This window comes from Watersipora subatra, chromosome 3 (assembly GCF_963576615.1).
Source record: "Watersipora subatra chromosome 3, tzWatSuba1.1, whole genome shotgun sequence".
Classification (NCBI taxonomy): Eukaryota; Metazoa; Bryozoa; class Gymnolaemata; order Cheilostomatida; family Watersiporidae; genus Watersipora; species Watersipora subatra.
This window is the reverse complement of record NC_088710.1, coordinates 17,276,058-17,301,002: the sequence shown is the minus strand read 5'-3', so window position 1 is coordinate 17,301,002 and position 24,945 is coordinate 17,276,058. Positions and strand designations below refer to the sequence as shown.

The following is a 24,945-nucleotide window of genomic DNA, read 5'->3' as shown; positions in this document are numbered from 1 at the left end:
TATGAGTAATTTTTAAACTTGTGTCATCAATGACTCGCTCTCATGTGCTTGAACTATTAGCCAGTGTATAAGCGCACGTCACTGTCCAATTCATGCACGTAAGCTTTAATTGGTTTGACTAAACATGCTAAGTGCAGTTGTACCGGTGGCTGGCAGTCTTCCAACCACTCTTACACTTAAGATGTCTTCAGGCAAACGTACACTAGTATTTTTGTTGACAAAAATTGCATTGCATTTATTGGTTTTAGTTTTCATAATGCTTGCAAAATTTAAAATGCATGACAGAAATACAGCAATATTGCATTTGTTATAAAATCCTCACTTTCATATGTTTGATAATCCATACCACCTTTAATTATCATAAGCAAGTCAACAACGCTAAGATATGCTTTGCCTAATTAGATGCCATTTGAAACCAGTGGTAGTCCGAGTTCTTCAACATGACGTGAGTTAGAGTTGTTTACATTAGGCTTGTTTCTGTGTCATCACTCATAGACTCACAGACTCATAGACTCACAGCCATAGAGTGATTAAATACTTATATTCATTACCTTGTCTTAAATGGAAACCATAAAATAATTCAACTAGTTATAATACAATTTTGTATTATTGTGTAAATGCATTCAAATGCACATTAAAATATATACATCAATATTATGTAAAATATGTTAACAGATATTATATATCATCAAAAACAAATGCAAACAAGTAAAATTTTGTAAATGCTACATAATATCGTCGCACAAATTCATCATTACGCACACAATATGTCATGTATCATGAATGAAATGTCTTTTGATATAATTTTGCAAAGGGTGTTTAAAAAGTATGGACACCCTGCAGTTGAATAAACAAAGTGGCATAGCGACTGTGTAATACGAATATAGCATGGGCACAAGCAGCACATACAAACCAAGGGGTAGGTAAATACCCAGCAAGCGAATGTAGATTATCATGATATGGCAAAAAACATCTCAAAAGGATAAAGCCTGCATATATACAAAACACACCTAATCAAAAAAGATTTGAAAATATAAAAAAAGTTGTCTCCCTCTAACCTACTCCTATAATTGTTAACAGTAGTCAGAACAGCCGACTAGCGGCTAATGTAATCGGTATCCTGGTTGGATAGCGGCTATTAAAACAGCGATTATCATAATGGCAACTTCATAAGGGGGCGTACTGATTAAAATTCACTATAAGTCGATCAGTAAGTCATTGTTAACGATGCGACATGCAAAAAATTCCTTCGATCCTTTGCTCACAGTTTAGAAACAAATCCGACATGATTTGGCTAGCTTTAATATTTTTGGTTTGTTTTAAATATTTTATCAATTCAAGTATGATTTATGGAACCAATTTAAAATTAATGTTATTTTTTTAACTGCAGGCTATTGTTTGACGAAAACGATTTTGGCTAAAATGTTAGCTGAAAGATCGGACAACGGCAATGTCGCTGTTATAACAAATACTTTTTATTACACTAGCTATCAAGTCATCGTGGTTAGGACAGTCGCTGCTTTAGAACAATTACCATTATGTAGTTGCTCAAATGACCATTGCCGTTTTAACAGTTGTTATAAGGAACCCAGGCTATCATACGAGTTGAAAGTACGACCGTTAGAGAAACATATTAATAAATAATAGCTGAGGTTAATGCCTTGCGTCACAAAGTCGGGCATTTGTTTCCGAGTATCATGCACAGTAAAAGCAGGCTCTAAAATACTACATGTATATATAATCCGTCATGTGTTGCTATGGTATGCCATGCGGTTTTCTTATGCACAAATTGGTCTAAAAAGAGTTTACAGTTGGCCTTGTGAGTCTATCAGGTATAGATATGTGTATCCTATAGTGAGGTCATCGGAACACCATCCTACAAATGTACAGATGATGAGTAATTGATATCAACAGATATAATGAACAAGCAGTAAAACCAGCTTTGCTCGGGTTTATCTCATTTTCAGTGCAAATTGCTTATTTCACGAGAACAATCCATAAACATGTTCACTGAGGGTAGTTGTCCTTAATAAACATGTGTATGTTTTTTTTCTCATTATCAAGCTATAGTAAGTCTACTATAGTAAGTCTACTATAGTAAGTCTGCTCTCATAACTCTTCCGTCATGCCAAAATTGTTAATGTCACACGATTGTTGTAGTGGGTAGAGTGTCCGCCTGTTAAGCTGAATGTCATGAGTTCGAGTCCTGTATGCGGTGATCTTTTATGAAGTGCTTTGATTACTGTTTACATTTTTCATTCAGTGCAACTATATCAAGCAAGCTTACATGACGAGCAGAGTTTTATAAGTACATAAATAAAACATGTCTTTTATCCTATGAGTTGTCAATAAACACCTTCCTTCAATCGTTAACTGAACAAGAAGCTATGGTTAGGCTGGAGTCACATAAACTTGTTCATGCGTTTCTGATCATAACAGTACGAGTGCCTTTATAAGGGATGAAACCATTTAGAACCAGAAACAAAATGACAGGTATCGAGGCTTGAACCCCCAGTTTCTTGCTTAAGATATAGATAGTGAATTCTCAAACAAATTAACAATAACACCATAGAGCTAGGCTTTCGCATTTAAATATAAATATATTATCTGTCATCACTAAGCATTTTGTGAGTGTGATTTTCTCTTGTTTGTTGTGAAGAGCTTGGGCATTTTATCTCTGTGCCTGATGGCAACAGCAACCAGAGGACATCAAACTGCTTGTGCAAAAAAGACTCTTTTTCTCTGAGGGTAGACAGCATTTCAGCAATCAACCTTCAGGAAGGGAACAGTATGTTACATCCGATGCTCCACAATAGCTAATTAATGCCATATTTTAACCAAGGAGGCAGCATACAACTAATAGACCATAAACCTAGATTATACTTCAAGTTCAGCACGGGTAATCTCTAGACCAACCTTCTTAACAGTGAAGGTGTTGCCACTTCTAGCCTTAGAGGGTTTGATGGACACGACGTCTGACTCATCAGCAGTGTCAACCAAATCGTTAGTGTGATAGTCGAGCGGAGTCCGGTACGGTGACTTGTTAGCCCCCGCTCGGTATGGAGCCTTACTGGACTCAGGGTACTGACTCGTGACTTGGTATGTTGCACCCGGCTGGTATGCTTGGAATGCTGTTGCTGCACTATTTATAGCTGGGCGAGGTTTTGGCCTCGAAGCCGCTTGCATATCTGTGATCACATGAGTGAATAACATATTGACACATGAGTGACAGACACAGAGATGCGTGCCAGTAACAGTTTAAAGGGCTAATTATAGTCAGGTGAGCTTTTCCCAGCGAGATGAACCAGCTATGAGAAACAACATGAGGAACATGAAGCGAGTGAATAAATCTAGAGTAAAATTTTGGATGGTGAACTTTTTTAACCTTTGAGAAATCATGACTAGCGTTAGAAGACATTTAATAGTAGATATATTGTTTACCAAGCCCTTACAAGCCTAGTCTGCAGGCTTGTGATCAGTAAAGGCTGATCCACACTATATCGCCGTTTGACAGCATTTTCCTTTTGGCGTTCATCGTTGATTATGTGAACCGTGAATCAGTAGCATCGACAAACTTTCCCGATATTTCGCCGATCACCTTTCAAATGTGAACCATTTCAGCGATAGTAATTCACGAATAGCATGATTTATTCATATTCGCTTATGATAGTTGCTGCGAGACTAGTATTTGAATCCAGCACGAGAACAAAGAGATTTCTTCACGAAAGTTTAAAAAGAGAGATGGGAATACTACGTCACGGAGTATTTACTGATGCAAATACTCCATCCATTTCACTGATGGAGTATTTACTGATGCAAATACTCCATCCATTTCACTGATGGAGTATTTACTGATGCAAATACTCCATCCATTTCACTGATGGAGTATTTACTGATGCAAATACTCCACCCATTTCACTGATGGAGTATTTACTGATGCAAATACTCCATCCATTTCACTGATGGAGTATTTACTGATGCAAATACTCCACCCATTTCACTGATGGAGTATTTACTGATGCAAATACTCCATCCATTTCACTGATGGAGTATTTACTGATGCAAATACTCCATCCATTTCACTGATGGAGTATTTACTGATGCAAATACTCCATCCATTTCACTGATGGAGTATTTACTGATGCAAATACTCCACCCATTTCACTGATGGAGTATTTACTGATGCAAATACTCCATCCATTTCACTGATGGAGTATTTACTGATGCAAATACTCCATCCATTTCACTGATGGAGTATTTACTGATGCAAATACTCCATCCATTTCACTGATGGAGTATTTACTGATGCAAATACTCCATCCATTTCACTGATGGAGTATTTACTGATGCAAATACTCCACCCATTTCACTGATGGAGTATTTACTGATGCAAATACTCCATCCATTTCACTGATGGAGTATTTACTGATGCAAATACTCCACCCATTTCACTGATGGAGTATTTACTGATGCAAATACTCCATCCATTTCACTGATGGAGTATTTACTGATGCAAATACTCCACCCATTTCACTGATGGAGTATTTACTGATGCAAATACTCCATCCATTTCACTGATGGAGTATTTACTGATGCAAATACTCCATCCATTTCACTGATGGAGTATTTACTGATGCAAATACTCCACCCATTTCACTGATGGAGTATTTACTGATGCAAATACTCCATCCATTTCACTGATGGAGTATTTACTGATGCAAATACTCCATCCATTTCACTGATGGAGTATTTACTGATGCAAATACTCCATCCATTTCACTGATGGAGTATTTACTGATGCAAATACTCCACCCATTTCACTGATGGAGTATTTACTGATGCAAATACTCCATCCATTTCACTGATGGAGTATTTACGGATGAGTCTGTGATACTGTGAACATTGTTGTCATCAACGATCACCGAAGTTATTGTTATCTTCCACGATTGTGGCATCAACGCTGAGATACGGCGATATAGTGTGAACCAGCCTTTAGTTGGTGGCTAGAGTCAAACAAGGACCATCGGTGGTGTTACGAAGAGCATCTAACCATAACCTTTTCTACACAAAGTCTGATGAGCAAATGGTCATATAAATTCCATACCAAAAGAAAGACCATTTGCGGGGGAAGGGAGGGATCGACAAGCGTTCACATATGTTAAACCTTTAAACGATTCCGATAGATATCACTAAATGTCCTCTGATGCTCAGACTATGAACAAACTCTGTAGGCATGCGTGTTCACAGTCACACAGTGGCTTTCAGCTAAGGATCCGAATGGTGGATTAATTATCACCTTCTGATAAGATTTTGTAGGTATATTCATGATGGTGCAGAAAGTTTCAGGTCATATCCTACAAGGAAATGGGTTCCGCCTACCTGAAAATCCCATTCGGTAGTCTTCATCATCTGTCACGTCTCCCAGCACCTGCTTAGGAAATTCTCTAGTCTCCGGTAAATCTAATAATCACCACAGGTTTGAGAAAGAAACAAAGGAAGATACATGTACTCTAATTTAAATAGAGATACACGGGCATAGTTTTAAATTTACAGTCTAAACTTATATGATTCTTTATATACTTTTAGAATACGACTACAGCAGAAAATTTTATAACAAAATTAACTACCAGAACTGGTTTATGGAAATACTAACAACATCATTGAAACTACATAATTTTGTGAATTGTCTTCTCCTGTTGCATAACTTTAGCAGTCTTTTAATCTCTGTGACTGTATTACTAGTTTCGGAACACATTTACCATCAGAATTCTCAATTAATGCCTATAAAAATCCATTTGGTATAATTTATAATTGCAAGTTTTACTAAATCAGTATAAAGAATATGTCTGACAAGTACAACAGGAAGTAATCTGAACTGCAAAAAAGTTATAAAGTGGCCTAAGTGTATCTCACACATCGTCTGCAAGTTTTGAAGTTGAATTCAGGGACTTGACTGTACAACCTGTATGTTATGTGAATATATTCTGAAGCCTTGTAACAACAAGGAGTACAACAACAACAATAACAGCTGGTTTTAGGGAGAGTTGAAGCAGTGCTATTTGTAACATTTTACAGTATAATAGTTCATAGTTGGAACATGCATAGATGTCTATGTGGTAGTGCGTGCAATTATGTTAGTGTACCTAGATGTCTGTGTATTAGTGTGTGCAATCATGTTAGTGTACCTAGATGTCTGTGTATTAGTGTGTGCAATCATGTTAGTGTGCTTAGATGTCTATGTGTCTGTGTGTGTATTCATGTTAGTGTGCCTAGATTTCTAGGTGTCTGTGGGTGCATCAATATTAGTGCGTCTAGATGTCTATGTGTTTGTGTGTACAATCATGACAGTTTGCCTAGATGTCTATGCGTTAGTATGTATATTCATGTTAGTGTGCCTAGATGTATACATATTATTGCGATGGCGTGTGGCTGCACTCCTGCTCGTGTAGCTTTCACATTTGCCTGTAATACACCAAGTTGGATACTTACAAGCTGGCAACCGTGTAGAACCAGTAGGTATCATCTCTATTGGCTCGTATTTACCAAGTCGGCCTTTTAGAAACTCTATCTCTCTGTCTCTCTCCCCCATCAACATCTAAGTAAGGAACAGAGAAAGTTGCTAATAATGTTAACATAACTAATTAATTTCATAATGTTAACATTTTATAAAACATTAAAATAAATATTAATATAATAAAGTATAAAATAATAATATATAATAAAATTATAATGAGTTATAAAACTATGCAAGTTATAATAAAATACCATATTTATATTTATAAATGGTAACGTTTGATAAATGTTAACACTCTGCATATATGTAGTTAATGATTTTAACATCTTTATGAAATAAGAGACTGTCATATCATTTTAGAACAACTTACATGATAGTTGTGCTTCTAGAACATAATAAAATACGCAATTGGCCAACTAAAATCCATAATTTTAAAACAGATTGAAATCGATTCCATTAGCTGTAAGACTGTCACATTCCACATACAAACCCAATATAATTCAAAATATATACATATATATATATATATACAGCAGACGAACTAATTATCTCAACAGTGTTGATACATTAAATTTATAGACTGCTTATAGAGTAAAGCTAACCAACTACCTCCAACTCTTGAGCTCTTTCTTTCGCTTCCCGCGCCTCTGTCTTAGCCTCATGGATCTTCACATCAAGCTGTTCCTTAGTGGCAACCACAGCACCTGCAGACACAGTTCACTTGTCAACATTACAATACATTACTACTCGGCTCATGCAGTCAGAAAAACCTGTGGCACCTTCAAAAACCTTTATGTGAATAAGGCATGGCTACATAACGATCCTTTATGTGAATAAGGCATGGCTACATAACGATCCTTTATGTGAATAAGGCATGGCTACATAACGATCCTTTATGTGAATAAGGCATGGCTACATAACGATCCTTTATGTGAATAAGGCATGGCTACATAACGATCCGTTATGTGAATAAGGCATGGCTACATAACGATCCTTTATGTGAATAAGGCATGGCTACATAAAGATGTGATGCATGCACTGAAACTAGTTCAGTTTCAACACTGAATAATAAATATTGCCAAAGTTTCCATTACGATGGTTTACCACCATTTACACCAAATCATTTTCATAAATGACCCGCACTGTTCATACAATGGCATCTGATGTAGAATGTTTAAGGTCATTCTTGACAGGCATCTTAATTTTTAACACCATTTTTTATCTTCTCGCATATATTTATTCAGGACAACCAAAAGTTGACAAAACTTTTTTAAGGAGAAACATTGTCTTCTTGCTACCATCCGCAGCTTATTCCAGATTTGAACTGAAGGTTAGAAGTCAGAGGTTAGGCTCTCTATTCCACCACAGCACCTCCTATATTCATCAGACAAAAGAACTAATAAGTAGCTAATTTATTAAGACATACTGAGTCATAACTGAGTGGGACATGTGCAATATGGAAGGTTCCAGAACAGACACCAACATGCTATAACTAATACTGAGGCTATTGGAAACAGGTGTTGAAGATACATCATCAAACATGATCTAAGAAGCTAAGACTGGAAGCTATCAACTTAGCGTTCCCTAACATACCCAGGTTAGTAAGCGAGTAGAAGACAACAGCCAACATCAAGGCTATAGTCATGTTGTAGGCCCTAAATCCTTTATATCGATTTAGTTAGGGCTGGCGATTCCAAGGTTGTAGCTCTAAACCTAGCTAGTAATGCTGCACGATATCTTTGCATGTACATTTGATTATTTGGTCTCTAAATATATCGAATATCAAAAAATATCGAAAATTGGAGTTGTCTTCTTCGATATATAGTGTTAGGCTTTAACACGAACGATATGAGGGGATATCGGTGAATATCGGTTGAAAAACAGGAGCTGTCTCCTCTTTACAATAAGGAGGATGGACAACACCAGTTTTGCAAAATAAAATAAGCCGATATTTTGAGAAAATATCGGCTTTGATATTCATATCGATTTGAAAACTGACCAAATATAAAATCATCCACTGAAATATATCGTCACATCGAATTATATCGTTTTATCGTGCAGCACTACTAGCTAGTGCTTATTTTTGTGATGGCTACCTTTTCAGCATATATTGAAGTCTTGTGAACACATAAGCAGAGATTTTAAGGTGGGTTAAATATTGCGCCTTACTCCATGACAGCATAAATAACCTTACGAGTATAAAGGCAGAATAAGAGGTATTTTAAAACCATAAGAATAACCTCCATATTTCAACATTAACCAATACATTACTATAAAATGATGTCTGAAATTCATGAAGGCTTATTCAATGAACAAATTAATGGGTAGAGACACTTCGGATAGGATACAATAATCCCTGAGGTTAACTTTGAATTTCATGGTTTTAGCTCATATTGTTGTGAGCATGGAACTTTTTAAAAATAGCAACAAAGATTAGACAACTTCTGAAATGTCTGTTTATATGCATCATCATAGAATACATGGCCTATTGCATAGGCCAAAGGTATGTGTGTCTGTTTGATTTGGTTGCATTAACCAAAAACGCATTATTGGAAGAGCTGCTCAAATAAGAATATGATAAACTCATCCACCATACTACATCTGATGCTGGTTACTAGAGTATTTTTGAGTATAATTCTAATTAAATGGGTGTTACATCATTCTTATGAGACAAACAGTTGCCATTTCGACAGCTTAAATGACATTCTATCTGCCAAATATAAGTGTATCTACATGTAAGCTTGAAAGTGGAGTAATAGCCGTCATTTACACACAACACGGGTAAGTTATATAGTTGTATTGTTATTAACCTAACTGGAATGAGCTTAGACTAAGGCCTGATCCATATCAAGCCGCTGGAACAATGGCGTGTCCAGCTAGATGTGAATACACTTCTTGACAGACTCTCACATACAGGAACGAATACTCTTCTAAGCTTTTATGTTTTACGTCATGAACTTAAGAAAGACAGCGTTGACATGGACTGCTGCCCGCAACAGACAAAATTTCTCAGTTCAATGACTCACCATTGACTATACGCACGAGCCTCCAAAGTCGGAGAACAACAATGAGCCCGAGACCTTGCATTAGTGTAGAGTCAACATCTCCAACTATGATAACGGCTATGTCAAGGGCAAACGAGATGGCGACCACGAAACTGTCAACTACTTGAATTTTTCGTTTAAAGAACTTCACTCTCTGTCCATATAGCTTCAACAAAACCTGCAGAACAGTATTCTGGACTCAATTGGGAATGGGTAGTGAAGGTGATGGTTTGTTTCTAAACCATCTTATGTTAACCATCATATACTGACTAACTCTACATACTAATAACTATGGTACTAGTCAGTATTTAAACTCTATATACTAATAACTATGGTACTAGTCAGTATCTAAACACTATATACTAATAACTATAATACTAGTCAGTATTTAAACCCTATATACTAACAACTATGATACTAGTCAGTATCTAAACCCTATATACTAATAACTAGGGTACTAGTCAGTATCTAAACACTATATACTAATAACTATGATACTAGTCAGTATCTAAACACTATATAATAGTAACTATGATACTAGTCAGTATCTAAACACTATATACTAATAACTATGATACCAGTCAGTATCTAAACCCTATATACTAATAACCATGATACTAATCAGTATCTAAACCCTATATAATAATAACTATGATACTAGTCAGTATCTAAACACTATATACTAATAACTACGGTACTAGTCAGTGTCTAAACACTATATACTAATAACTATGATACTAGTCAGTATCTAAACCCTATATACTAATAACTATGATACTAGTCAGTATCTAAACCCTATATAATAATAACTATGATACTAGTCAGTATCTAAACACTATATACTAATAACTATGATACTAGTCAGTATCTAAACCCTATATACTAATAATTATGGTACTAGTCAGTATCTAAACCCTATATACTAACAACTATGATACTAGTCAGTATCTAAACCTTATATACTAATAACTACGACACTGGTCAGTATCTATAAACTTTGAACATGGTACACAAAGCAATGAATAGTCGATATTTTTTCAGGCATAGCATCAGGTGCTTGGACTGACTTGATATCATATGTTGGGGCAACAGTAAGTAAAGATTTAACTGTATTGCTACCCTATTGCATCACTAACTACTAGCGCTCTGTACAACCACTCTCTCTGCTAATAAACGCTGCCAATATTTAAGCTCTATTTAGAGACCTAAATAGCGTGTCATATGTCAAAGCAACAAAGAGATTAAAATTAAACTTCCGTAATACCAGGTATTATGAAACTTAAATACTAGTGTTTAATAGCCCATAAATTATAAACTTTGGATAGGTCTATATAATAACTTTCCTCATTCACATCTGTATTTGGTAAAGAGTGGACAGCAACAATACATCACCACTCAACGCTGAGTTTGGCAAAGAACCAATAGCTGCAGAGCATAACCTCTCATCACTGTACTCTGTAGAGAACGGACAGCAACAGTACATCAGCACTCACCTCAATCATGAAGAGAGTTAGAATGGCAAGGCTTGTGTAATGCAAGGCTTCTCCCGTGTGCTCCAGTCGTACCACCTCATCTGATCGAACTTCTAAACCTGAACTCGCACTTTCCTTGGCCAAAGCTGTAAGCGGTACGTACACCGCATCAGTGGAATAAATAGAAAAACAAACAGCCTAGCTACGCCATCACTTGAAGTGATTGAAGCCTTTGCATGAATAGACTATAATAGATAACCAGCCACCACTAGTTGTTCTTTCCAACCAACCCCCACCCCAATCAACCCACCAAACACCCCCACCTCAATCAATCCACCAAACATCCCCACCCAATCAACCCACCAAACACACCCGCCAACCCACTAAACACCCCTTTCCCAAATCAACCCACTAAACACCCCTCCCCCAATCAACCCACCAAACACCCCTTTTCCAATCAACCCACTAAACACCCCTCCCCCAATCAACCCACCAAACACCCCTCAACCAACCATCTTCCCTCTCCACCCGATATATACCATTATGTAATTATCATGTCCAAAAGATTATTAACATTAATTCGTATTTGACTCACTATTCCATCTATCTGAATACAGTGAAACATGGATAACTTGCCCACAGATAGCTCGAACACATGGTTAATTTGAACGGTTTTCTTTGGTCCGTTCCCACATAATGATAAATTGCTATAGATAACTTGAACTCAACACTGTTAACTCGAACTGTTTTTTCCCAACGGCTACCGAAACGGTTGTTATCGCTTTTGAAACTTACTTTATTCCAAGCCATAGAGGTAAACCTCAACTTTTCGTAATTCATAAGCGTCGTTATTACCACCATCGGCAAAATATTTTTGTCGACGACTTTTCTAAAGGTTTGGTGAAATTTGATTTATACCAAACATTCGCTTAGCGATCACCCTTCGGAAGCAAGGTAAAGTGAGGTAATCTTTGCATAAACTTCAAGAAAAATCGGCAAAATTGATCGTGGGTAAAACACTCAAAAGAAAAAATATGTCTTTTCTTTTGAGCATTTCAACAACGATCAAGTTTTGCCAATGTCAATCTAAAAAACGTCCTGGCAATAACATCACCTCAAACAACAAACCAATCTCAAGTGATAAAAAATCTCTATACTTTTTGATAAAAACGTTTTAAACTTTACATTAGAAGCATTTAATTTGAAACAAGCCATTTGTGCTTTTGATTTATATTATAGTTTGTATATGTACTGATGTCTTTTCTTTTAAGCATTTCAACAACGATCAAGTTTTGCCAATGTCAATCTAAAAACTGTCCTGGCAATAACATCACCTCAAACAACGAACCAATCTCAAGTGATAAGAAAAATCTCTATACTTTTTGATAAAAACGTTTTAAACTTTACATTAGAAGCATTTAATTTGAAACAAGCCATTTGTGCTTTTGATTTATATTATAGTTTGTATATGTAAATGTATCTACTAATAAATAAGTAAATACATGGACTTGTGACAGTGCTCTGATAACTTGAACGCTCTGATAATTCGAACACTTTCGCTCGGTCCCGTGAAGTTCGAGTTATCCATGTTTGACTGTATTTCTCAAAGTATGTATGTCGTCTGTCTATCATTCTGACTATAGCTATTAAAATCTTGATCTTAACATTCCGCATCCTTATGGATTTGAACTCACCACGATTGCATCCACAAGTTTCATATCCGGACACTTTACCACTGAGCTAGAACGGCATAGTAATCAGGGGTGTTTTCATATACCCCATATCCCATGCTAACTATTTTAGCTTTGCGCGCCAAGCGTTACGATGCTTCTGTTCAGAGATATTTTGGGACTAAGTATATGCAACGCGATGCTTTTTCGTCTTTTTGCGTTAAAGCTAATAATTTATCTCGAACTTAAAATTTGGTGATTTTTCAACTGATTATATACGTTACCAAAATATATACGTTGCATAGAAATTTCGTAATTTACATACTTGCTATTTATTTTACGTCTACATTTAGTTCGCTACTAATTTATTCCAGCTGCTCAGAAGATTTTTTCCCAGCTACATAATGTTTTGTGGATTCTGATTTAGTACCTTGCGTTCCACAGCCATTAAATACGAACAAAGATTTTGTTCGTTTAAAAAATCTTTTTACGTTATTTCTTTTAGTTCAAATTAAAACATTTTCGTTTGTATGAATATTTTTCAATTTATTATTTAACGTTTATTTTAAGTGATATAGTATATTAACAAGCGCAATCTCCTTTCCTCAACAGACGAATATTGCATTCGTTACACACGTGTTTCACAAAAGTTCCTATCAGTGCTTGCTTTGTGTATTAGCTTACACATATTTCCTTTTAAACATAACCAATTGGTAATTCGTAATTAATTTCAAATTTTAAAACAAAAATTTGTAAGATTACTGTAAGATTATCCGTTAGATTATCTGCAAGATTTATCGTGTAAGATTACAAGTATCAGTTATTCCTCACTCTCTTATACTTGCATACATTTACATATTTTGAAAAATATATATATATAGATTTACATTCTCTAATTACATTTATAAGTTTCTTATAACTTTGGAAGTTTATAATATAAGTTTTAAAGTTTGTTTCATTATCGTTGTCATTCCAACTTGCGTTTTTTTAACCATAATTTGAGTATCGTGTTTGAAGTTTAAACATTATTAATTTTCGTATCACTGTTATTATTACTTAGTTTCCAATCTTTATTATTAATATTAATTTTTCACTCAACCATTTTTGGCAGACATTGTTTTAATAAAACTTTAACTACAAAATGCTATCATATTTTGTCATATTTTTTTTTATTAATCTGTTAAATACATGTATTCTCAGAAGTTACACATTGTCCAATGCCTCCAAAGAAAGGAGCATGCAATTTTGACAAAGTTTTTGACAGTTTGAAAACCTTTACAGTTGTTTTTATTTTCTCTTTTAATTTATTTAAATTACACAAAACACTTTTCTCGTGATACGTAGTTTAAAAGTTAGAATGGCAAATGTTGTTATATGTTAAATACAAATCAATTTTCTGACCACAGACTTTTTTATTACCCGGGCAACGCTGGGTAGCACAGCTAGTTTATCAATAAACCCTATAATAAGTTAGATCATACTGATAATGAAATTCGTAATAGACAAGTGGAGGCAACTCTACATAAAATAACTGAAAAAACTGACCTATTTGCTCATTGGGCAAAAAATCCACCACGTAGGAAAAGTACGGCACAGTAAAACTACACAATTTATCATGTGACACAAGTTTGTGCAAAGCACAAGAGCATATATGAGTAAGTATGTCTAATCTGAGAGTTCCAGGAATGGAGCTATAACTCAAAACGCGTTGCTTCAATTTGCTCATCTAGTTGAACCCTTTCAAAGTACTCCTCTTGGGTATCAATACACTTGTCTCAGATCTTCTGCCATGATGCCACGCAGTGCTGAAAGACATCGTCGTCGATGCTGTCGGACTTTCTTGTTGTTGAACGTTGAATCGATTCTACACCGTCAAATCTGGTCTTTTTCATGGTTAATTTTTAACTTATGAAATAGCCAAAAGTCACAGGACACTAGATTTGGTAGATATGGCTGATGAGAATGATACTTCAAGTAAATACTAAATGAACCACTTTGTTCAAAGCTAGTCTCAAAAAATATTTCAAAATGGAAAACCGTTAAACAAATATTCCACAGCCAAACTTTTGATCCCGATGTGCAGTGCGTGAGATCGAAATATCTCGCTATTAGCCTTAGATTTTTGACCAAGTACGAAGGATTAGACCGGCTATCACGAATCAACCGTAGTCCTCGGTAGTCAATGGAGCAACTAAATAAATATGTACTAAAGCCCTGAGAGCTGTAAAAAGTTTAAGATCGAGTAAGGACAGGGTTACTATAGATTATCAAATTATTTTTATGTTCATCAACTAATTGTGAGGTAAGAATGAAAAGAGTATCTATGTCTATGCAGCTCTTTACAGAAAAGCCCATCAAATGAATATAAACTATTTTGAAGATTAAAAAGATAGGATTGTGTCTGAAGCAATAATGCCAATCAATCTCCATCCTTTCACGTTTCTGCGTATTCATTATTCATTCGGGTTTGGCAAGATTAATTCTGTTTGATTGATTCCTATAGCCCTGTCTGCTTCCTATAGCCCTGTTTGCTTTTTATAACCCCGTTTGTTTCCAATAGCCCTGCTTGATTCCTATAACCCCATTCGCTTCCGATAGCCCCGTTCGCTTCCTATAGCCCCATTTGCTTTCTATAACCCTGTTTGCTTCCAATAGCCCTGTTTGATTCCTATAGCCCCATTCGCTTCCAATAGCTCTGTTTGATTCCTATAGCCCCATTCGCTTCCTAAAGCCTTGTCTGCTTCCTATAGCCCCGTTTGATTCCTATAGCCCTGTTTGATTCCTATAGCCCCGTTTGCTTCCTATAGCCCTGTTTGATTCCTATAGCCCCGTTTGATTCCTATAGCCCTGTTTGATTCCTATAGCCCCATTCGCTTCCAATAGCTCTGTTTGATTCCTATAGCCCCATTCGCTTCCTAAAGCCTTGTCTGCTTCCTATAGCCCCGTTTGATTCCTATAGCCCTGTTTGATTCCTATAGCCCCGTTTGATTCCTATAGCCCTGTTTGATTCCTATAGCCCCATTCGCTTCCTATAGCCCTGTTTGATTCCTATAGCCCCATTCGCTTCCTATAGCCCTGTTCGCTTCCTATAGCCCTGTTTGCTTCCTATAGCCCTGTTTGATTCCTATAGCCCTGTTTGCTTCCTATAGCCCTGTTTGATTCCTATAGCCCCGCTTGCTTCCTATAGCCCTGTTTGATTCCTATAGCCCTGTTTGATTCCTATAGCCCCATTCGCTTCCAATAGCTCTGTTTGATTCCTATAGCCCTGTTTGCTTCCTATAGCCCTGTTTGATTCCTATAGCCCCATTCGCTTCCTATAGCCCTGTTCGCTTCCTATAGCCCCGTTTGCTTCCTATAGCCCTGTTTGCTTCCTATAGCCCCGTTTGCTTCCTATAGCCCTGTTTGATTCCTATAGCCCTGTTTGATTCCTATAGCCCCATTCGCTTCCTATAGCCCTGTTTGATTCCTATAGCCCCATTTGCTTCCTATAGCCCCGTTTGCTTCCTATAGCCCTGTTTGCTTCCTATAGCCCCGTTTGCTTCCTATAGCCCTGTTTGATTCCTATAGCCCTGTTTGATTCCTATAGCCCCGCTTGCTTCCTATAGCCCTGTTTGATTCCTATAGCCCCATTCGCTTCCTATAGCCCTGTTCGCTTCCTATAGCCCTGTTTGCTTCCTATAGCCCTGTTTGATTCCTATAGCCCTGTTTGCTTCCTATAGCCCTGTTTGATTCCTATAGCCCCGCTTGCTTCCTATAGCCCTGTTTGATTCCTATAGCCCTGTTTGATTCCTATAGCCCCATTTGATTCCTATAGCGAATTGATATTTTTCATGTTTTTAGCTTTCATCTCTATAGTAACACTTTAACATTTTTGTGAACTTGAAAAATAAATCTGATTAAAATAAGTCTAACTCCTACAAATCATTCATAGCAAAGAAATTTAACCTGTAAAGTATGGACACTTGTATTTAGATTATACGCGATGCAAAAGATGCAAAATGAGTTTCCATGGTTGTCCTCACACTTATGGCAGCACTTTGACCGTCCACAGTAACTATTCAGAACCTCACTCCCTTACAATCAGCTAGGCTACACACAGGCTTAGTATTTGAACACCTACTACAGACGGTTCCCAACCTACGAACGAGTTACGTTCCGAACGATTGTTCGTAAGGTGAATTTGTTTGTATGTTGCTTCAGTGCTATATTTTGTATTATAATTTATGTTTAAGGCCTATATAAGTATATTAAAGGTTTATATAAGTATGTTTAAGGCTTGTCTAAGTAACCTGTATTGGTTTGTACTAAAAAAATATTTAATAAAATGGAGATAATACTCTGGCGGACGCCGGGCCATGACACTGCATTTCTTATTTATTGTATGTCTTGTCCTTTTTATTATATTGTTGTTTTATTCGTTATGCTATCACTTATCGTTGTTGTCTTATTTTTTGTATGTGTTGTCCGTTCATTATATCGTTGTTTCACTCGTTAGGCTATTGTTATATCTGATATACCGTCATAACACTATCACTTATCGTCACTTAGATTGTTGTCAGACCAACGCGCTAGCGGTTCTATTTGTTCACCTTGTTAGCCGGTGTTCTTACCGTTTGCCGTTAGCCAGAACGGTTGATATTATTGTGTATAAAGAGTGCGTTCATTTAGTTGAGCAGAAAAGATAGCCGTACGCTCCTCGGCTAGTGAAATTTCCTTCGCTAATTAAAAGCTGAATGAAACTACACGCACTCTCTTCTCTTTATTTATTAGTAGAGATCGTGCCAAAGGCCGGCAAATCCCTTTACAATACGTATGTAAAGTTCAAACAAAGTTCAAACAAATAATTCGAAAGTTATTCGAGTTACGAACAACGGTACATACGTTCGTATGTACTGTTGTTCGTAACTCGAATGTTCGTAAGTAGGGAACCGTCTGTATATATAAAATAAGTTTGCATGACAATGTACTTACTTTCAATAACTCTGATCTCAATAAGGAGAGATGCAGTGACAAGCAAAGCATCCACTATAATAAGGAAGATGACAACATACTCCACGATGGGCCTGTGCAGGTAAAAGTCAACCTTCTCGTGGAACCTGCAGCATACCAACCATCCAACACTAAAATGGCTAAGAGATACAATTAAAGTTTAAGCTTTAAATATCACATCTAGTAGCTATACGCTGTAAAGTGCCCAACGCGAACGTTACTTGGGTAACTGGAACATTAGTAGGTAGTCTAGATCTCCCAATTACTATGATAAGATGATAAGACGATACACTGAAGACCGGGTAGGTCCAGTTATAGAACTGAGCCAGGGTATCAACTATTGGCCCATCTACACATCTTTTTTCGATTCTATACTTTTGGCAAACTCTCACTGATCGGAGGGACAATAATGATTTTGCACAAAAGTTATTAATCTTTGTTAAAATCGGCTCTTCCCAAAAAAATGACAAAAATCCCAACACGTGTCTTTGAAACTAAAACCAATATGTCTTTCATTAGTGGTTCAGCTCCAACTTTAGTTCGACCAATATGTGTTCGGAAATTCTTTGTCACATCCTCGCACTACTGCATTTATGACGTTACTATAGTCTAATGGAAATATAGCGATAATAAGCTACTTTTACTTTACGACAGTCGCCTTGTTGACAAAAAGCTCAAATCCCCAAAAAATAAGGCACTTGGTCTTGTTTACTAGGAATTAGTAGCAGAGATTTAACTGGCATGTTTTATATGTAACACATAAAAAACTGGCGTAGTAGATAGATACAGCTTGTCTGTTTCAGTGGTCTGTTTAGGATTCAGTGGTCTGTCATTTCCATCCTCCTCACAATATACAATGATATCACTTGAGCCAAACAGTTAAGAATCCCCCCACCTCTTTTGTCCAGAGAAAGGAAAAAAAGAGAAAGAGAATTGATGCAAATTATATTTTCAAAACTAAGTTTTTCTAATTGTCAATAAAATGGTCTAAAAAGGAGTTGATGGAAAATTTTAAAGCAGCAGTATTAACTGTCACTAATAGCAAAGTTTGTCCCTTTGTCCAGCTGGTCTCCTACCTGCACCAGCTTAAGACTTTCACATTCTAGTATTTGAGGCTCTCATAAATGTCTGAGTAAATTTTTGGTAGAACTCTTTTGATCTGAAAGTGCGGAACAATATTTCGCAGGCATTTGAATCAATATGTTTTAATTAATGTTCCTAAATAGCTTTTGTACCCGAGATCGATAAGAGGAGCAGCCAAATCTAGCTAAAAATTATTTAGTCTAATAGTAAGCATCGCATTATGACATCTTTCATTTGGCATGAGCTGAGGCATTTAGGCAGGATGTATCGGTCAACACTGAATGCACATTTACGTTATGATGGTTTTTGATGGTAAGGACTGAGTGTTTATGATTATATCTTTTCTAGCATTCGAAGGATTTAATACCTGGCTGAAATAATAATTTCAGTACATGATTTATAAATATGACTAAATGTGGAGTTATTTAAAAAGGCTTAGATCTCTTTCATAACAAGAATAACTTTGACGAATATTTCAATGCCTCCCATAACAGCCCTAGATAACTAAACTTGGCCGGCCGATCACAGCCCTAGATGACTAAACTTGGCTGGCCAATCACAGCCCTAAATGACTAAACTTGACTGGCCAATCACAGTCCTAGATGACTAAACTTGGCCGGCCAATCTAGATTTAGATGATTAAAATAGGCTAGCCAATAACAGTCCAAGATGACTAAATATGGTCGGCCAATCAAAGTCCAAGATGACTAATATGGCCGACCAATCACAGCCCTAAATGACCAATATGGCTGGCCAATCATGATCCTAGATGACTAAAATTGGTTGGCCATGCAGGGTCTTCTCCTAGTTCATTACTCAGGTGAACAAGTACAACAAAGAATGACAATTTTAGTATAAGCAATGAAGGCTAACTTGTATTAGCAATGCAGACTGGAGTAAATAAACCCTTTTTTCCCACAAACCGCCAGGTCAATTTGAAAAACATTATCAAACACAAGCAAAATGCTAATCAGTGTCTCCATACAGCTTTATTACGCTGACTTGATGAGTAGTACTTACCGTTTGCCAGCCAAGGCTGAGGAATGACTAAGTTGAAGATGGTCTACTGGCTCTTTCATCTCACTGAGGCTGCAATGAAATAGACCCATTGCAACTTGTAATGTGTCCAGAATGTTCTATCTGACATATAAAGGTACTATACAAGAACTTTAACACCACAATGCTGAAGAGAATTGAACTCGTGACCTCAGTGTTATAAGGTCATTATCACTTAACGATAGCTGTAGCATACAAGCAGGCAGAAAATATAACATCATTACCTAAATGTAGATTACTGGGATGTGTGAAAGCGTAAATTTTAAATTTGTTCTTATGGCAATTACATGTACATTCGACTAAACTCCTTGTAAATATAAAAAGCACCCTTCATATTTTTTAACAAATTGTGTAACCTAAAAAACTAATAACAAAATACAATGACATGATTTTTTTGATAAATAACCAAATGCATCATAGTATCTGACAGAGCTGTTTATAAACAAAAACCTTGCATCTTGAGTGAAACCAGATATCAAGCATCATGTTAACCCGATAGACTCTGTCAGCTCTTGTGGTCATGAACACGCTGGCAATGAACATATAAACATAACTTGATACACTGACAAAGAAGCGCTGTCGTAAACACTCTAACAACCGACAAGGAAGTGCTGTCGTAAACACTAACAACAGACAAGGAAACCACAGTAGATAGACACTATCAATAATGTGCAACAAGGAAACTTGTGATCTGGTGTTAAAATGAGCATATTTTCAGAAGAAATGCAATGCATATAATTATTCAATAGGAGTCACTTTGTCATGGTGACCAGAATCTGGTATTTAATGCTGTCCAGCTGTTTAACAACTTTAAAAAAGTAACCAACAGCCGTTCAGTCAAATAGTAACCCAGTCTTCCAGTCAAAAAGAAGCCCATAGTCTTCTAGTCAAAAAGTGGTCCATAGTTTTCCAGTTAAAAAGTAGCCCATAGTCAGCCAGTTAAAAATTAGTCCATAGTCAGCCAGTTAAAAATTAGTCCATAGTCTTCCAGTCAAAAGTTAACACACAGTTTTCCAGACAAACAGTAGTTCATAGGCTTCTAGTCAAAAAGTAGCCTATAGTCTTTCAGTCAAAAAGTAGCCCATAGTCTCCCAGTCAAAAAAGTAGTCCATAGTCTTCCAGTCAAAAGGTAACCCAGTCTTCCAGTCAAAAGTTAACACATAGTTTTCCAGACAAACAGTAGTCCATAGGCTTCTAGTCAAAAAGTAGCCCATAGTCTTTCAGTCAAAAAGTAGCCCATAGTCTCCCAGTCAAAAAAAGTAGTCCATAGTCTTCCAGTCAAAAGGTAACCCAGTCTTCCAATCAAAAGTTAACACATAGTTTTCTAGACAAACAGTAGTCAATAGTCTTCTAGTCAAAAAGTAGTCTATAGTCTACCAGTGAAAAAGTAATTCATAATCTACTAGTCAGGTTTCCAACCATAAGACTCTCCTCCAGTCACAACAGCAGTATCACAAAGTAAGGTTTGTGATGACAAAGTTTTGAGAAGTTTTGAGAAAATGAAAATAAACTTTTTACATATTACTGAAATATTTAAAATAGTTATATGAGAGAAAACCCAGTAATGCAGAAGTGATTTAACCAGATGAAGTAATGAAAGCTTTTGGAACTTTAATTCAATTGTTGAGGGTTGGCCAAGTATTATTCTTCATATCATGAAATTCCCTGCTGGAAGCATCTCCATCTTTACAAACATTCTTCAATTTGATGAGTAATGCCATAGCGATGTTTCGTTATGGATACATGAGCACTCAAGCTCCAAGTTGACAGTTTCATTCAGTCGTCACTCCAACAATATTGAAATCGTACCAACATTTGCCAAGGTGAAAGATGTAAAATCAAAAATGATCTCAAATGCCAAACCTAGTTCGCTCTCATTAAAATTGATCCAAACAGACATCCGAAAGCTGCTCTGGTGTGGCAAACTTACTACAAGTCTAATCGACAGCGAGCAAAAGGCAATGAGCACAAAAAATAAAATAGAATGAATTTTGTTAAAAATAACATATACGCAGCATGAGAAATGGTCAGGTGCAATCAGAAACAAAAATAAAATTTGTACTAAACCATGAAAGAGAAAAGCTGTGGACTAGGGTTAGGGCACGATAACAGATGGACTATATGGACAACAGGCTAGACATGAAGATATAGCTGGTGAGCAAGAGGAAGACCGAACATTATGAAAAAAGACAAACTCCGCAGCCAAAACCAATGTGAAACCACGAGGGAAGAGACAGTCCACGCTGAAAAGGAACATGCTTAGGCCTTATTCCAGCACCGGCGCATATAGACACATTTTGAGGACAATTAGACAATAGTAAAAGGACAACGATGTCGTTTGTAAGAACATGATCAGACAGAACTCATAGGATCGTATGAGTTCCATGGAGAGTCACAAAAATCCAACTGAGCTCATTTCGATGTTAGACCAGTCAACATTACAGAAGGCACAGTGTGATGTGACACTTAGTAGCAGATTTTTAGCTAACTTTCAAACTACTTATCAGCTATAACACCTCCGGGTTGCTCAGTTTTATAAGTAAAGTCTAATAGAGAGTTGAGTTTTTATAAACTATCGTAATGGAACACAGTCAAAGCTTGACAAACAATGTTAACATATACTATGATTTTTTTTCACACGTTCAAGCCATCATAAGTCAGTGTAACTATTTATATTTAAAAAAAATTCATATATATCATTAGGTACAAGTTTAATTAGAATATGAATTCTGGTCATATGCAGTGAGGCTAAAAAGCTTATAAACATGTACCTTGAGTCCTGAAGAATTTGTCCCATAATGCAGTGCTTTTAAACTACGCCGGCATAGCTATTTCATTGTTCACAAATGCCTGGCTAAAACATAAATAATTTTATATATATATATATATATATATATATATATATATATAATGTTGGCCTACAAAAACTAACCAAAGATCTAAAGAATATTAACCGGCCTAAGAGCAAATAAAAGATTATAAAATATAAACTTTGTTAAATACAGTATCTCTAGATAGTAACTAATGACTGGCCATTCGCATTAGATGCTTAAAGCTTTCAGCTTTTCAAACATCTTTAAAGTTTCATATGGATGCTGTTAAATCACATATTAACAACATTCGTATGGTTCTATGAAAAAGTAGAGTGTTGTTTACCAATTTCAGGAATATTTTATACGATTATTAATAATATTTTTTCATAAACAATTTTAGTGAGTCCATTTGCTAACACATGTTGGCATTGGGAAACAAGCAGGTTTGTATGAAGTAAAAATTTCTTTATTTTACTAATGTCTAGTAGAGTAACTGAATAGAAATAAGGCAATAACTTAATCACAGTCTATAGAGCTATAAAATTTCAAAAATTGATAAAACTATACTAAGGTTACCATAATAATCTTGAACAATTTAAATTTTTATGTTCATTTTCTAACTTAAAGACTCATATTCTTGTTCTCTTCTCTTGTTGATATAAAGATATGTACTGAGATCACTTTCCCCCCTCCCTCATCAGTCCATTTAGTGTTTCATTAAATAGCAAGCCACACTCAGCCTATGCATGGTCATATAACATTAAAACTATTAAAAACTGACTCCAACCAGTTCTGCGGCTAACAAAAATACTGCAGAAGTAGCATGGTGAAGTAGCATGGTGAAGTAGCATGATGAAGTAGCATGGTGAAGTAGCATGGCGAAGTAGCATGGCGAAGTAGCATGGTGAAGTAGCATGGTGAAGTAGCATGGTAAGTAGCATGGTGAAGTAGCATGGTGAAGTAGCATGGTGAAGTAGCATGGTGAAGTAGCATGGTGAAGTAGCATGGTGAAGTAGCATGGTGAAGTAGCATGGTAAAGTAGCATGGTGAAGTAGCATGGTGAAGTAGCATGGTAAAGTAGCATGGTGAAGTAGCATGGTGAAGTAGCATGGTGAAGCAAAAAATACTCAAAGAACTTATTTTTATACCACGCCAGAAGCCTGTGAGAGCAAATGCTCTGTGGGTATTAAAAATAAAATGCACGAATAATTTTGTGTGAATTTTTTTATTAATCAATAAAGTTTTACATCAATAATCGCAATCGCAGTTAATTCATCTAAAAACTAACACTGTTTATTGTCTTTTTAATGTATGTATAATAGTAAAACAATAATAGAAAAAAAGCTCAACATCGTTGTTGATCTTGCTCAACAGGCTCTAATATAAATTCTATAGCAGAATTAATGTTGGTCAAGAATGCCTACACTTACTGTAAACAATACTAAATTTCCAGTTAAAAAACAACACAGCCCTTTGTTGGGTAAAATTTCTTGATTGTTCATTGTACACTACTTGTTTGTTGTCAAAAAAGACAATATTTCAGGACTGCTTTTATTGCGGTGTTGTCTCACTCAAAAAATTTACAAAACGACATAACACTATAAATGAGTAAACATTTTGAACTCAGCTTGTTATTCAAGACATGTGTGACTAGACTAACACATTTTCACATAAGCATTCAAAAATAGTTATTTTGTTAGTTTCAGTATATGAACAAACCATCCGCATTGGTTCTCGAGTATTTTGCACAATATTTGATCCACACTTAAAATTAGCTAACAATACATTAACAAATGGGGTGAATAACCACTGTTAGGATAACTGGTCTGATCAAAACTTATCTTTCGATTAAATTTTCAGATTATTCGACTGTGCTTGTGACACTTCGACACCGATATTTACCTTATTTGTGATTAAAGTATGAGTACATCGTTAGTTTGAAAGGTTCTGTACAACCTCACATCAAGTAATCTATAAATTTACAACATTTTATGATACTTTATCTCTTAAAGAAGGTGGAAGTAACACACTCAATATCTAATTGTATATGAAATCCTTGTTGAAAATCCTATAGTGACAAAATGCGCTGAAGCGTCATTTATGTGGGCGACATCTCGCACCGCGTCAGGATGCAGATAATGATCAGCGTCTAAGTCATTTGGTGAAGGTCTATTTCTAAGGTCACTCGGTAGACGGTGACTGCAACGGATAGAGAAACAAATCGATTTATTGTCCTTTGACAAAAAACGTTTCGCCTCATTTAGGCGGCGTTTTAACTTAGTATAACATCTATGAAAACACGAT

At 36.1% G+C, this 24,945-nt stretch overlaps 1 protein-coding gene across 1 annotated transcript; it reads right to left on the bottom strand.

The window, feature by feature from the left end:
* Positions 1 to 524: 524 nt before the first annotated feature.
* Positions 525 to 24,693, bottom strand: LOC137392022 (voltage-gated hydrogen channel 1-like). The gene is made up of 11 exons (XM_068078608.1): positions 24,544 to 24,693; positions 22,600 to 22,682; positions 19,793 to 19,861; positions 17,672 to 17,796; positions 11,052 to 11,176; positions 9,541 to 9,736; positions 7,124 to 7,218; positions 6,490 to 6,595; positions 5,380 to 5,460; positions 2,917 to 3,188; positions 525 to 1,876 (listed from the first exon to the last, which is right to left on the bottom strand). Exons 2-11 carry the CDS (start codon positions 22,623 to 22,625, stop codon positions 1,850 to 1,852), a joined length of 1,122 nt encoding a protein of 373 aa, XP_067934709.1. The 5' UTR covers positions 22,626 to 22,682; positions 24,544 to 24,693; the 3' UTR covers positions 525 to 1,849.
* Positions 24,694 to 24,945: the final 252 nt, after the last annotated feature.

What these genes read in the sequence shown, in the direction of transcription:
- LOC137392022 (XM_068078608.1), bottom strand. Translation starts at nt 22,625, where the DNA reads ATGGGACAAATTCTTCAGGACTCAAG. An exon ending in TAACTCTCTTCATGATTGAG is followed by an intron (nt 9,737 to 11,051) that starts GTGAGTGCTGAT and finishes ACTGTTCTGCAG; the next exon opens with GTTTTGTTGAAGCTATATGG. An exon ending in CTACCGAATGGGATTTTCAG is followed by an intron (nt 3,189 to 5,379) that starts GTAGGCGGAACC and finishes ATGTGATCACAG; the next exon opens with ATATGCAAGCGGCTTCGAGG.